Source organism: Perna viridis, chromosome 6, assembly GCF_037379345.1.
Source record: "Perna viridis isolate PV_CMFRI_1.1 ecotype Kerala chromosome 6, ASM3737934v1, whole genome shotgun sequence".
Classification (NCBI taxonomy): Eukaryota; Metazoa; Mollusca; class Bivalvia; order Mytilida; family Mytilidae; genus Perna; species Perna viridis.
Window position 1 is genome coordinate 3,050,256 of NC_142450.1, and position 15,698 is coordinate 3,065,953.

General features: G+C 33.4%; 1 protein-coding gene across 1 annotated transcript; it reads left to right on the forward strand.

Moving 5' to 3' along the window:
* Positions 1-6,181: 6,181 nt before the first annotated feature.
* LOC148613224 (uncharacterized) lies at positions 6,182-14,076 on the forward strand. Its single transcript, XM_088586483.1, has 3 exons — positions 6,182-6,273; positions 6,837-7,038; positions 12,813-14,076. Exons 1-3 carry the CDS (start codon positions 6,269-6,271, stop codon positions 13,353-13,355), a joined length of 750 nt encoding a protein of 249 aa, XP_088442609.1. The 5' UTR covers positions 6,182-6,268; the 3' UTR covers positions 13,356-14,076.
* Positions 14,077-15,698: the final 1,622 nt, after the last annotated feature.

Genomic DNA, 15,698 nt, shown 5'->3' on the forward strand with positions numbered 1-15,698 from the left:
GTTAAAACGTTTTTCCTCAATATCCTTTGATTTAAATTTCCGTCATATCGAAGAAGTTTCATCGTTCAAAAATCCTAGTTTCGGGGATTTTTTTTACATCACATCTAACCCAAAAGAACTTGAAAATAATATACGACAGACTCTGTGAGTTCAGCCTCGTCTCTTGACCTTGACTTTGAGATTGACAGTAAGGAAAAACTATTGACCAAACTATACAACAAACGCAATGACTTTTCATTCCCTATTGATAAATTTCTTTTCATATGTGTCAACATCCCTTCAGCACCTGCGTTTGGAGTTTCATTTCACAACTCATACGTTATGCCACAGCTTGCCATAACTATGCAGACTTTTTGTATCGCGCTAGATTTTCTACAATTAGGATTCCGGAACAGGGTTATGTTGCTCCAAGATTACAGTTATCGAGATTTTATGGTCGTCATCATAAACTCATGGATTGATACGGTATACCCATCTGCACCATGGAACCGATTTGCGCAACGTGTCTGTCTTTCTTTTTCGTCTACCACGGACTTCACCTTTTATGAGCAATTAGGTGGGTGTTTTTCGAAAAACAAATTAGGCTCCATAATACAAGACCTAATAAAAACATGCTTCTAACCTATAATTGACTTTACCAACTCGAAAAAGCCTGAATCGCTACCATAAGTTATGATCTGACAAATGAAACAGCGACGAACCACTTTGGTATATATTCACTATATCTAATACACAAATAAAGTAATAAATGTGTCAACAAATAATAACATAAGCCGCGCTAAATGTTGTTAATACAAACTTTGGTTATGATTTGTAATAAAGCAATCAGTTTTCTTTAACATTAAAGACCTATCAAGGGGACTGATCGATAACCTCGAGTTATTCGAGGTGTCGATTTATCCAAGTTAGAAACATCAAGGTTTGGTAAAAAATGTTATTCTGACAAAAAGGATGGTAGAGGGATAATTATTGAAAATTGTGAAGAACCAAAATATGATTACGATTGCCAAAAAAGGACTAGATTTAAAGAGTGTGCGGAAATTATTCCTCACACGAGTTTAGTCTTAATGCGTATCATACTTTAGTTATTCACGATAACCAATTGATTATCCTATGTAATATATAGATTTGTCGATTATTCGTTGCTATTTTCATCATAAACTTTAAGTTTTGTGAACTGCTGATTGATGTTCATGTTGTGACGTTTTGTGACTTTCAGCGAGAGAAAGTGCGAGTATGAATCAGTAGTCCTATGCAAAATTAGTTTATCTCTGGATCATTCCGTTGTTTTTTGTCAAGCAAAGGGAAAGCAAAATTCGCAAAAAATGCATCTCAGAAGTAACACAAAATCCGAGATTTATTAATATCTTGACAGTCGAATAAAACAAAACAAAAAATACCTAGATGAATTCTAGACTGTAGGTGTATCAATCTACACATTTTCCTGTTCAAAGTTAGGTATGGTGTTACAGCAATTAACAAAGGGAACTTTTCTTCAACAGTTTTGATCTTAAATCGGCATGTCATCATAACTGCATTTTATAGACAATTTCTACATTAAAATTACCATGATTGCGACAAATGACATATTGATATGTATACTTTTCAAAAAGTTTGCTATCTGGCACACTTATGTTAACAGAGTTTAAACTTTCGGCAAAATTAATTAATTTGCTATGAATAGTGAAGAACATAATTATGCATTTAAATTTATCATAAATATCTATGTGTAAATATGTAGAATCACGTTATGTCCTTCTACGATGTTACATTAACCAATACACTCGAAAATCAATTAATATTTTTTATGTATAAGTGGATGTTGAATATGAATTTGGAACAAAACATAGGAAAGGATTTGAGCAAAATTGAGCAATTTGTTTGCACCTGTCCCAAGTCTGGAAATTCTGGCCTCTGTATGTATTGTTTCGTTTTCACTCTTAGTTTACTCTTATATTACTGGAGTATGTAGAGGCAACCACTTCGCTGTATCTGTGTATAATGTTTTGTTGCAGCCTGAAGGTGTCCTCGTTGTTCATTGAAGACTTATCTGTGGCCTTGAGCTGACATTTTTCGTCTTGAAGGGTTTGTTGTCTCCTTGACAAATTCACCATTTCCATTCCCGTTATATTAAGGAGTTATTAAGGAAATCAAGGTTAAAGCGGTATTCAAAAGAATGTAATCCAGGGACAAAGACCAGACATGGAAAACAGACATACACAACAAAGAACATAAAGTAACTAAAATCATACATACAATAACAAAAGCAAATAAGCAACTCGGACTCCACTAAAATCTAAGTCTTACTGAACAAGAAATAATTCGGCAACAAAAGCTTTGAAATATTTTGTGTTATCATTGACTTATCACTAGCTTCACGACATGGTTTGATCCTGCGTTATTTTATATTAAACGTGACCCTGTGAAACTTTTACCACCGCTGAAAATTAATGCTACAATGGAATAGATCTTTATATATTTGCCGAGGAAAGTAAGGAAGCAAAATGTTTTTGATACAAGGAGAACAACATTGTCATTAAAATGAGTCATCTTGTATGGCTAAATAGTACTAAATAGTACTCAATCATATTTTATTACATGTGGTGAAACATATTAGCGTTGGATTTGTCTTCCTGCTTTTCTTTCTTTTTTGTATTCTGTTTTGTTTTGTTTTGTTTTGTTTTGTTTGTTTGTTTGTTTGTTTGTTTTGGTTTGGTTGTTTTTGTTTGGTTTATGTTTGTTTTTGTTTTTCAATAGATATGATATATACTTTTTTTTAACTTTTTAACGTCTTATTGTTAAGGCGAATCAACTCCATGAAATATGTGTACAGCAAACTGATAATTGAACCATTTATTACATTTTCCCCCTATTTTCTATTGAATAACAAAAATCATATATACAAAGTAACAAAAGCAAATGAGCAACTCGGACGCCACTAAAAACTGGGAGAATGGACCAGGTGCAAAAAATGAATAAAGAGACATGAAACACTAGTGTTAGTTTTACATTCACTTGTGAATTCTTTAATGAAATAAATACTACTAATTAACTTAACTAATTAATTAACTATTTAACTAACTACAATGATTTTTATGATAGTATCGTTTTCAAAGGTTTAAGATAGTGTTGAATCTAAATTTCACAGTATCTTTTCTTTTGTTGAAAATTACAGAAATTATAAAAAAAGAAACGAAGTTAAGTAGAAGTCCATGTAAGAATCATGCAAAATGTGAATCAGGTTGGAAAGCTTATGTATATATATATATATATATATATATATATATATATATATATATATATATATATATATATATATATATATATAACGTCTCAGAATGTGACGACTCTATTCGCTTCACTGCTCCATCGGATCAAATTGATACAGGGAAGATAACGTAAACTTATAGAAGGGTCTGAAAAATTCCCAACGATGTTAGAACTGTCAAATTTGCGATGCAAATTTTTGGTCGTTCCCTCCGCGGGACTCGAACTCGTACCGCTGTGACATCTATGGCAACACCGCCTGCGCTACGTCCATTCTGAGACGTTGTATAATGTTGATTTGTTGTGACATGCATCATTAATTTGATCCTCTATCCTACATAATAACACCTAGATGAACTGTCCCGTACTACCATACATCGTGTACTAAGTTACAGCTCTAGATTAATCCTACGAGGAGGAATGACCCGGCCAGCGAAAGCTATATTTTTATATAGCCTAGCTGGTCGAGTGGTCTAGGGCGCTGGACTTAGTGCAGGCGGTATTGCCATAGATGTCACAGCGGTACGAGTTCGAGTCCCGCGGAGGGAACGACCAAAAATTTGCTTCGCAAATTTGACAGTTCTAACATCGTTGGGAATTTTTCAGACCATTTATGCGGCGTAAGCCCGGCACGGCCTTTCTTGGATTCGCCCGATAAAATATGAAATAGCGGATATAGGGCTGCTAACAATATCAAGGATTTATATATTTTTTTGGTGATCTCTGAGAATATTTAGTTACTTTTCTGTATTTGGTAATACGCTGGGAGAGAATAATTGCATGGAATGACAATTCACATAATTTGCACTCAAACTTTTCTTATTTCATACCAGATTTATAGTATAATATTACTGCGTAAGGTTTTCCATATTGGCTTAGTTATTGCCCGAGGCTAGCCATATTGAACTGAAGCGTAGACCAAATCTTATATTTCTAGCCGAAGGACCAATAAATCAGCCAATACGAAAAATCTTTACGCTAATGTAAATTTATTGACTAACTAGTCCAATACACTAGGCCAATATGGACTTTAACCAGTCCAGTATGACGTATTGTATGGGGACGGCTAATTTGAATTTGACGGCTAGATCCCGTATTTGCACACTTTTTTATTTTATATCGTACCGGCAGTTTTAATTATATTTAGTAATATTCGACATTTTTGGATATAGGTTGGAGCATTTCATTAATATTCGTTCGGATATAAGTGGCTACTCAAATCGACCGGAATACACCTAGAATACTCCACTTGAAATATTTGTTGACGAAGTTTGATGCATTATTTTCGTTAATAGGTAATACATAAATGTTCTTCGGAAAACCAAAACAATCCTTGATGCTGACAACTTGATTTGCATAGAACCTTTTTTCTTTTGAGTATACATATTTTTGTATCCACCTTTTTGTTTGACATTCCAAAGATTTCAAATCTCTTATACACTTCACTAACTAATGTAACTGATATTCTTTGACGACATCCAAGTATTGGACGGAACTGAGTTCATTAGAGCCATTGGGCCACATAGTGAGAGACAACAATTATAATCTGATTGATCGGTTTACAGAAGAAAAAAACAAAATAAAAATAAAATAAAACAAAAAGCAAAAAAAGCGAGTGATGATATTTGTTGTTTTTGTTATTGTTTGCTCAATCATCAATCGATCGAGAGATCTAGTGATAGGATAACGTGCACAGTCTCACTGGTAGGTTTTGCTATAAGGGTTAACTCCGTAGACTAACCCCTATATTATTCGGTGTCCTGGATTAGCAGGTAACATGGAAGATTAATAATAATATAAAATAAAACAACAAATACGCAGGAAATAAAACAAACTTAATACGGAGATATTAATGGGTATATCGAACGTATGCATTGATTGTGTCGTCAGATAATGGATTTGTAAAAAAATGTACATACACACGTAATCATTTGAAATACTACATAACCACAAAATATCAGAATAGACTTTACTTACGAGATATCATAATGCACTGTTTATTGTTATGTGTAATGTCTCGATCATCACGGAGATACATCGTTTCCTTGTACAATTTTTTTTTTGCGCGTGTAATAAATCTTCAAATTATTACTTCCGATTTATGCCGGTCGAGTGGTCTAGGGCGCTGGACTTGGTGCAGGCGGTGTTGCCATAGATGTCACAGGAGTTCGAGTCCCGCGGAGGGAACGACCAAAAAAAAATTGACATCGCAAATATGACAGTTCTAACATAGTTGGGAATTTTTCAGATCCTTATATAAGTTAATGTTATCTTTCCTGTATCAATTTGATCCGAAGGAGCAGTGTAGCGAATAGAGTCGTCACATTCTGAGACGTTATATATATATACCGTAGAGTATTAACTTTGATTTTACATTGATTCATAAACACTTTAACATTTGAACTAACCTTTTTATTTTGATTTAACCGTAACATTGAAGTAAGTATATACTGTTAAAAACCTTTCCCGATTCTCCTTCTCAATATCCTCCTAAAACAGATTAATTTATCACCCACATATAATACACTATGGTAAGTTTACCACATACAAACAATGTAACAACACCAAACAAAACAATACAAACAATGTAACAACACCAAACAAAACAATACAAACAATGTAACAACACCAAACAAAACAATACAAACAATGTGACAACACCAAACAAAACAATACAAACAATGTAACAACACCAAACAAAACAATACAAACATAATCAAGATAAAGACAATATCATTGAGCCATACGTGTGATTTAAAATGTCATTTTTTTTAACTTTGTCTGCGAAAACAATTAAGGTTATCGAAACTAATCTTTGACCTTGATGATCTTTGGAACTTTAATGAATTTTATCTACTTGAGTAGGTGCCAAAATGTGTCATTTACCCGTTTAAAAATATTGACATTAACACCTTAAGGTACTATAGTGCACTTTAAGTAATTTTAAATAGACATTGCGTTACATTTTGTCCAGATTTAAACAACATCCTGGTGAACGGCCATGGGGTAAAATATAATATTTTTGATTTTCAATACCAATTTCGTTTGTTCATACGTTCTTTAAACACTGAAATTAACAAAATAGAATTGATAAAGTCGCTGATATTTTCATGAATTCGCCACTGTACAGTACAAGATATCTAAGATAAACGGAAGTGTTAAAAGGTAATCAAGGGAACCAAGGTTATAGCGGTAATCAAAAGAATGTAATCCAGGGACAAAAGCAGAATTAATATGTGGCTTTTCGTATACCCCGTGCTTTCAGGAGTTATATATCATATAAAATGTACTGTAGAATTCAAAATTAAGGGAGATAACTCTGTAAGTTACACCTAAATACAATAAAAAATTATTGGAATTTTAATGTGGATTATCTCCTATGAGCAGACAGATTAGAATGAATGATAATACATTTCATCCGAGAGACCTGCAAAACAACTTTCTAGCAAAAATAAGAATGTGTATCATTTTTAGGTGTGTATCGCATTTTACAGAATTAACATGATTCTTACAAAGACTGCTACTTAAAATCTGACGCAATAATGTTACACACTGACTTTTGTTCTCAGAGAAACAGAAAAGCAAGGTATCATAGTATACATTTGGAATCGAAGCCGTTTCCATTGCGGACATGCATCCCTGGATATTAATGGGAACAGCTATATAAGTTTCTGGCCGTTATCCCCATGTCGGAAGATATTAATCTCCTTTGGAATAAGTCATGTCAGAACAAGCATCTTTTTAGTGTGGATCAATTATCTGATATCATTTGTAAGCATACTAATGTGAATATAGTCAATTAGGAAATAATTGCGTGCATTAATTATATATCGATTTAATTTTTCAGATTTAACATAAATGCAACATTAGTTATGTAACTTATTTTATAACTATAATTTTGATAATTGCGATTTTATTCAGCTGCATATACGCCATAATTGAAACAATGTAATAATTTCTGAATTTACAGATCCGTACAATGTTATCACGCACACGCTGATATAAAACTTTTTTCAATTGTATCAATTAACATCATTTCAGTGATGTCACTAAGTTTTTAAGTAGCTGGCTAATTAGATAAAGTAGGTGGCGAACCCGCCCATTATGGCAGGGGGTCCGGGTAAATGGTGCAATATCCTGCATTCTAGGGCTCTCCTGGGCCATTGTACAGGATAATAAGATTACAATTTTTATACAAGTTTCTGTTAGTTAAGCCTAAAAAATGTGATATTTTTTAAAAATTTTGAACAAATTGTTTATTATTGAAAAGTTCCCCATTGCATAGACCCTTCTTTTTTCCACTTAAGACAAGTGACAACAAAGTATTTATAAATAATTTGAGCTTTTAATTATTTTTTTTTCTAAATTGTTTTGCTAACTAGCAAAATTAACCACTCCCATATCAATCTTTTCTCTCATTACACGCTTGAACCATCAATCGATCCAATCTTGTTGAAAATTTTGTTTTGACAAAAATGGCACTTGTCATACCCAATGACCTTGCTAGTATTTTATCGAATTAAAATAAGATATTAAATATCATCAATAATATGATTGTTAATTTATATCTACCATTGTCACTGTCTGTCTTTTTGGCCTTAGCTGGCCCTGGTGACAAAAAACTACAGATAGATGATTGTCCCTGTGTCACAGGGTTTGACCTTTTACGGCCCGACATGTTGCTTTTTGCTGACCGGAAACGAAGTATTTTTAGTTCGGTAAAAATAAGAAAGTCTATATTTAGAAACAGGGAAAAAACGCGGACTATTTATTTTAGCAACCGAACAATACATTAAAGTCACACCGATGCGTCATTCAAGTGCAATCTTTGATATTTGTGGATGAATATTGTCAGTATATTATATAAAGAGGGTCTTGAAGAATATTTCATGAATTTTATTTTTGTGGGGTACGAAAGTAGCCGGCGACGTTTGAAAGAGTAGGCGGCGATTTTTGCCGGCTGCTGGCTTCTAATGACATCCCTGCATTTATTGATTGATTTTACCCACCTCTCATAATTTGTTCCTTTCCGTTTAATATGAAGACTTTCGTTCAACATTAAAGCAAAGAGACCACGATCATAGCAAGGAATATGATAATCATGACCCGAATAGAAGACTAATAGGTACTTGCGTGATTGAAGATTTTAGTTGAGTTATCTTTCACGAATCTGGGAAATGCAATTTTTTTTTCACGAGTGGCGCCTAGCGGAACAAGTAATAAGACCAAGAATTGCTTTAACGAGTGAAAGATTAGCAGATATATGATCAGCAATGAGTACAAGAAACTATTTTTTTCTAAGTAAACAAACATATTTTGCTTTCTTCTCTAAGAAAGCACAGTATATAATGACGTCTTCTCCCATTGCTTTGAATACGTCTATGGCGCTGCCACTTTTAAAACATTTCATTGGTGAAGAGAACGAGTGCGCGTGATTTCGTTCTTACACAGGTCGTCTCAACTCGTAAAAAGCCATTCCCGGAAAAATAAATTTAGAAAACAGATAAAACTCGTAAAATATAAAAATGAAATCACATACAGAATCTAATGAATGAATGAGAAACCACAACAGCACTGTTAAGTAGAAATGTGGACCACGTGCACCACAAAAAAAGCTCTGCTTAGAAGCTCCAGTACACTGTACACTGCTAGAGCATTATTTTTACTTCGATGTACAGTGTTCTCTGTACAAATATTCATGTAAAATAAGTAACAAAGCTTTTTTAATAAGGACTATTTTCTCATTCCATTTCATGTATTAAAACAGAAGATGTTTAACAATTCTAACATAGTTTTACAAAGTGGCATATGCCAATGACCCAGATTCAAAAGGTGTTAATACTTTATTTATAAATAGGAATTGAAATTATATTCTGATCAACAAATCCCTTAAGCGGGAACACGAACATTGCACATGCTTTAGAGTTATCAAAACTCAAGTTTTTGTCTCCCTTTAATATATATATATATATATATATATATATATATATATATATATATATATATGACGTCTCAGAATGTGACGACTCTATTCGCTACACTGCTCCATCGGATCAAATTGATACAGGGAAGATATGTAAACGTATAGAAAGGTCTGAAAAATTCCCAACGATGTTAGAACTGTCAAATTTGCGATGCAAATTTTAGATTGTTCCCTCCGCGGGACTCGAACTCGTACCGCTGTGACATCTATGGCAACGCCGCCTGCACAATGTCCAGCGCCCTAGGCCACTCGGCCGGCTAGGGTATATAAAATAGTGGTCTAGGGCGCCGGACCTTGTGCAGGCGGTGTTGCCATAGATCAATAGCCTAGCTGGCCGAGTGGTCTAGGGCGCTGGATTTAGTGCATAGATGTCACAGCGGTACGAGTTCGAGTCCCGCGGAGGGAACGACAAAAATTTGCTTCGCAAATTTGACAGTTCTAACATCGTTGGGAATTTTTCAGACCCTTTTATAAGTTTACGTTATCTTCCCTGTATCAATTTGATCCGATGGAGCAGTGTAGAGAATAGAGTCGTCATATTCTGAGACGTTATATAAGAGTCTGTAAATTCCCTACGAGGAGGAATGACCCGGCCAGCGAAAGCTATATTTTTATATAGCCTAGCTGGCCGAGTGGTCTAGGGCGCTGGACTTAGTGCAGGCGGTGTTGCGATTGATGTCACAGCGGTACGAGTTCGAGTCCCGCGGAGGGAACGACCAAAAATTTGCTTCGCAAATTTGACAGTTCTAACATCGATAGGAATTTTTCAGACCCTTCTATATATATATATATATATATATATATGTATATATATATAAATGCATTTAATACATAAAATAGGTGTCTTTGACCTTAATCCGCGCATGTGCTGTATGGGTCACTTCTTTAATAACAAATCTGATTGCAAAGCGAAAGTGGTAATTCAACGGCTAGGTAGACACACGGACACAAGCCATAAAAGAAAAAAAACAAAAGGATCCTTTTGTAATTTACGTATTGTGATATTATGTTGCTCAAATATGATCATTATTTATTTGAAAACTAATCAAGTAATAGATGAAATGAAATGAAAACAAGACACGTGCTCACCTGTATCCGTTTTTAATATTTTTTACCAAGGTTAAAGTATTTTTAACCCAGGTGAATGTCCTGTCGCCAATCTTCGGAAGTAATGGCGAAAATTAAGTAGATCAGAGCTATCGATCTTCTCTGAAAAAAAAACGTTGTTTTCACAATATTTTGGATGTATTGTCAAAAAAGGAATAAAGTTCAAAGAGAGGTCAACAGAGCAAGATCTGATAATTTTCAACCAAAATTGAAGAAAATAAACAAGACCCAAAAAAAGTTATGGAAACAATTAAAAGACTTAGGATATAAAGGGAAAAGTCAAGAGTCTAGTTTTGTTCTTAAAACGGAAAACGATCTTTTGTCACTACTCGAAAACTATTGTTGACTACATTAATATTTTTTTTCACTACTGTTGCATCAGAACTTGTTAAGATTTTAGATTTTTATAAGAGGAGAAATCCAGATAACAAAAACTATTTTTACAACCAGTGTCTGAGGATTTCGGTTTTAAAGAACTTTCATCTTTAAACGCTTCAAAAAGCACCGGATTAGACGGAATCCCTGCAAGATTTATACGGGATGGTGCTAGAGTTTTAAAGTATCCAATTACATCAATAATAAACAAATCTATATCGTCTGGGGTAGTTCCCTGAGTGTGAAATATGCAAGGGTAAAACCTCTCTATATGAAAAATAGTCCACTAGAAGTTGGAAATTATAAAACAGTCAGCATTTTAAGTATTGTATCAAAAAATTTAAAAAAGAGTGTTTACAAACAACTCATACAATGTTTACAAGATAATAATTTGTTATATAATTTACAATCTGGTTCAAGGCAAAAATACTCGACGGATACTTGTCTTATATATTTGTTTGACTATCTGAGAACAAACAATGCCAACGGTTAGTACACTGGTATGATAATGTTGGACCTGCAAAAGGCTTTTAGCACTGTCGACCATAACATATTTTGTAGTAAACTTAAAGTTATGGTTATACAAGCAATTGATTGCTTTGATTCATATTTGTTGCAAAGAGTAAAATTTGTGTCTGGAAATAATATTATGTCTGAACCAATGAACTTGTGGTGTACCTCAGGGTAGCATTCTGGGACCTCTGCTATTTTTTAACTTACGTGAACGATATGTCAATTAGCATAGATAACAAATGTAAACTAATTTTATATGCAGACGAGAGTGCAATTTTATTTCCACATAAAGATCCAAATGTAATATCAAACACATTAGGAAGTGTGGTAGAGCAGTGTTCATACTGGCTGATTAATAATAAATTATCATTACATTTAGGTAAAACCGAATGTGTGGTATTTGGTCCAAATAAAAAAATCAAACAATCTCAAATTTATCTATTAAATGTTATGATCATGTAATTAAAGCTACAGATGTTGTCAAATATCTCTGAGTTTATATTGATAGTAATTTGAACTTTGAAAAATTAGTGTCAAATATTGTTTCTAAAGTCAATGGAAGACTAAACTTTTTATATAGAAATGTTAAATGTCTTGATTCAAGAATAACACTGTCAACATCTTTGATACAATGGTATTTTGATTATTCATGTGCCTCTTGGTACAGTAGTTTAGGGGCGGGATTAGCCAAAAAAAATGCAAATCTTTCAAAACAAAGCTGTTAGGTTTATTCTCAGCCTGGGACCCAGAACAAGCATAAATTTTGAAAAAAATTCACAGTGTCAATATGCTTTCGGTGCCAGACAGAGTGAACCAACTTAGAATTTACCATGTTTTTATTATTACCATGGTACTGCAACTGAACATTTGTGTGAAAATTTCAAAATGAATCAAGGAAATACAAGGAGTGCTTCAAATTAAAATTATAGTATACCTAATGGTAAATTATGTAGTAAAGATAGTTTCACATATCATGCTTTACAAACTTGGAACAAATTACCACTTACTGTTAAAAATATAACAAACAAAAATTCTTTCATAACTGAAGTCAGACTCTTTATGAAGGAGGAAGCCAAAAGGAGAAAAGAAAATGAATTTATTTATTTTTACTACAAAATGTCACTTTTTAATGTAATAAATTTGTATTTACATAAACTTCTGATATTTTAGCCGACGTGAAATGTTTCATGAGTAGATTCAAGTATTTTTCATGTATTCTTTTCTTTTTAAGGGCCCCATTGGAAATAAGCCTTTTTTATAAGTACGGCTTTATGGGCTATCCTTGACAAGTTTCAAGTTTACATATAAATGCTAATTTTTATTCATGTAATGACTTTGTGTACGTTTATGTCTATGTGTATATGTATACTGTATTTTATAATGTATTACATGTGCTTGGCTTGTCTAAATAAATATAAATATAAATAAAAAAGTAGTATCTACATTTATTGCTTCAATTGCATTACTACAAACTTATTTCTTTGAATCAGCAAAATTCAGTAGAATAAGAACTGAGCAAACTTGGCAGCTACATGTAATGCACCTTTAAATACACTTTTTTTAACAGCTACTGCCGTTTGCTGATAATAAAACACACACTTCAACATACGAACAAGACTGTAAAATCCTTAACCGAAGCGCTGATCGCCAAATCACTCTTCATGGCACGTACCAAAATCCAGAAGAGATTAAAGTGTGGTGGATACAGCAGAATCATCTATCATACGGTTTAGTTACTCGGAACTGCTACACGGTCATTTTCAACGCTCTAAAATGGTTAGGTTTTGAAGTTTATGCGCACGATCAAGAATATATACTCTGGACGGCAGAAAGGCTTTACATGTATTGTGAAAAGTTACAATGGCAAACATATGAAGAGCGGAAGCAAAATACGAAAACAGGTTTCATTTATGACAAAAATGTACGAATTAACTTCGATAACGTTCTAGATACACGAAAACAAGAGGCAGAAAAACAAAGACGACACAAAGAAGATAGCCAAGAATCAGATATGGAGAAGGACCATGAAGATGATGCAAATAATAAACATTCTGAGGATGCAAATAAAAAGCAACATGTAAAGAAAAAAAAGACACGCAAACGGTTTTAATTTTTTTTAAGTTGCTTTGTTATCTTTCTTTTCGTCATTTCAGTTTTGAATGTGTTTTATTAAGTTTTTTTGTTTCTTTTTGTACCCAATACATTAATTTATATTTCAACGCCGTATGAATTCCGATATTAAAGTAATTAGAGTAAAAGTGTCTTTTCATAGTTGTGTCTACAATGGAAATTTTTAAAATGTCTGATGGTAGTTTTTAAGATATTTAGTGGTGTTTATGGTTAAAAGACGCTACAAAAACGCGTTTATTTTTTTTTTAAATTGGTGTGTAAAATTATACGAACTCTGAAACTTATATATACTTATGTATATACCGATAGGGTTGTCTGTCTTAGCTTCTTTCTTTCCTTCCCTGTACTTTCTCCCGTTACACAGTTGGTTCCTCATCTCCTATCAGTTACTGTTCTTACATCACCGAATGAAATTTAATTTAACTTTCGCAGACTCTTTGCTTAATATAGAATATTAGGACCTTTTTATTTCAGATTTTGATTCTAATTAATTTTGAAGTTTCGCATAGCAATGTATGTACTTCCTCGTTTATGAAAATGAGGACATGGGGTACTTATCCTATACTTCTCCTACAATAATAATGGGATTTTATGAAACTTTCACATGTTCTATATCTAGTATAAATAATTAGACCTTGTACATGTATTAGATTCTTAATTTGTCATGTGAATTTCCGGGCAGTAAATAGTAATATATTCGATTTTATTGTTTTTTAACGCGAGTTGAATCGAGGCACCCTCAAAGCTGGAATCATCCTTTTGGTGTTTATACAATAGTCAGGCTGCATATTTGATAGTGGGAGCAAGCCCCTTGTGACGCCAGTAAACTCCGTCAATTCCGCGATTGGTGCTTCCAGATCTTCGAATGCAATTCAGTTATCCCATTTTTCTTATCTATAACATACGCTAAATCATGCAATTCCGAGAGAATAAATGACTGACTCTGCAAAACAAATTACAAAGAAATAAAAACAAACAAACAAAAACTAATTGAAACAGTACCAACCCTGCCCCCCCCCCCCCCCAAAAAAAAACGATAACAATAAAAATACAAAAATATTAAGGGTAAATCAATAAAAAAAAACATTATTTAAACTATGAGGTGAATTACTTACCATTTACCTAAAAAGTATTAATTATCCACAAATACATGTAATACGTTACATGAATTTACATGTATAGTATCATATTGTGCATCTATATAACAAAGACGAATTTGAATACTTACCTTGATATACAAAGACGGTTGTGGATTTCAGTTTTTGGAAAAGTTTATATGCTCTTTTCTATGCTTGAGCTGGCATTTTTCATCCCGGTAGGATTGCTAATAGTCTCTTTTGCATATTCACCATATCCTATATTAGTAGTGTCTTGCAATGGAACGAAAATTAGAGAGATATACAAAAAAGTGAGAACACAATTAAGGGAAGAGAACAGTCGCTTTGCACAAAGAACATGAATGGTCAAAATAACACGTTCATAGAAACAAAAGTAAATGAGCAATCCGGGGTCGTGTAAAAACCGGGAGCACGGACCAGGTGCACCGGTAGAATAAACATCTGCTTTTCTAGAAACACCAGTCGAATTGCTCATAAAATGTCACGTCCGAGCAAACAAAAGACGAAATAAAAACTATGACACGGTGAACAAAAAGTTAAATTTAAAGAAATTAGAAATCATTGGAACGTATGTATTCAGCATTTTACATCAATCTCATGTAAGAATCAAAGTACATTCTGTTTCATTCTGTTTCAAATGAAAGCTTAATAGTCTTTGGTGAAATTGAATATGATACAAGCATATCACTGATCTCAAGAGTTATGTCCCTTACCCTAGGTCAGCTCTATCTCCTTAAATAAATATTGGTGAACTAACACCTCACTACATGTACATTATTGTAAGTTATCATTTATTTCAGAAGAAGATGATCAAATATGTCGTTGTACTCATGACAGTACTTTACATGAAGCTTTATTTCTATAAAACATTTCGGGGACTACGGTGACACAGTGACAAATAGCATCAACACCCCCGTCACCCTGTCAAGCGAGAGAAATGAGCGTGAACGGATAAGTACTACGGAAGAATTGAATGGAAGACGTCAAGGGTCGTGAACCACTAATTAACAGCTATACAGTTCAGATTTATTACATCTTTTTCAACAATTACAGATGCAACTTTTGTAAACAATGCAATTGTGTCTATAAAAATTATCACCATTTACCAAGATACGTATTGATTAACAGTTTTTTTTTTCAAGAAATGCAAAATGCAACACATCGCCCTGGTTCCAAAATAACATATTTTATTAAGATTTCTTCAA

Bases quoted from the DNA above. Each gene is read 5' to 3' on its own strand.
- LOC148613224 (XM_088586483.1), top strand. The intron at 7,039-12,812 runs GTAAGCATACTA...TTTTTTTAACAG, and splicing joins TCAATTATCTGATATCATTT to CTACTGCCGTTTGCTGATAA.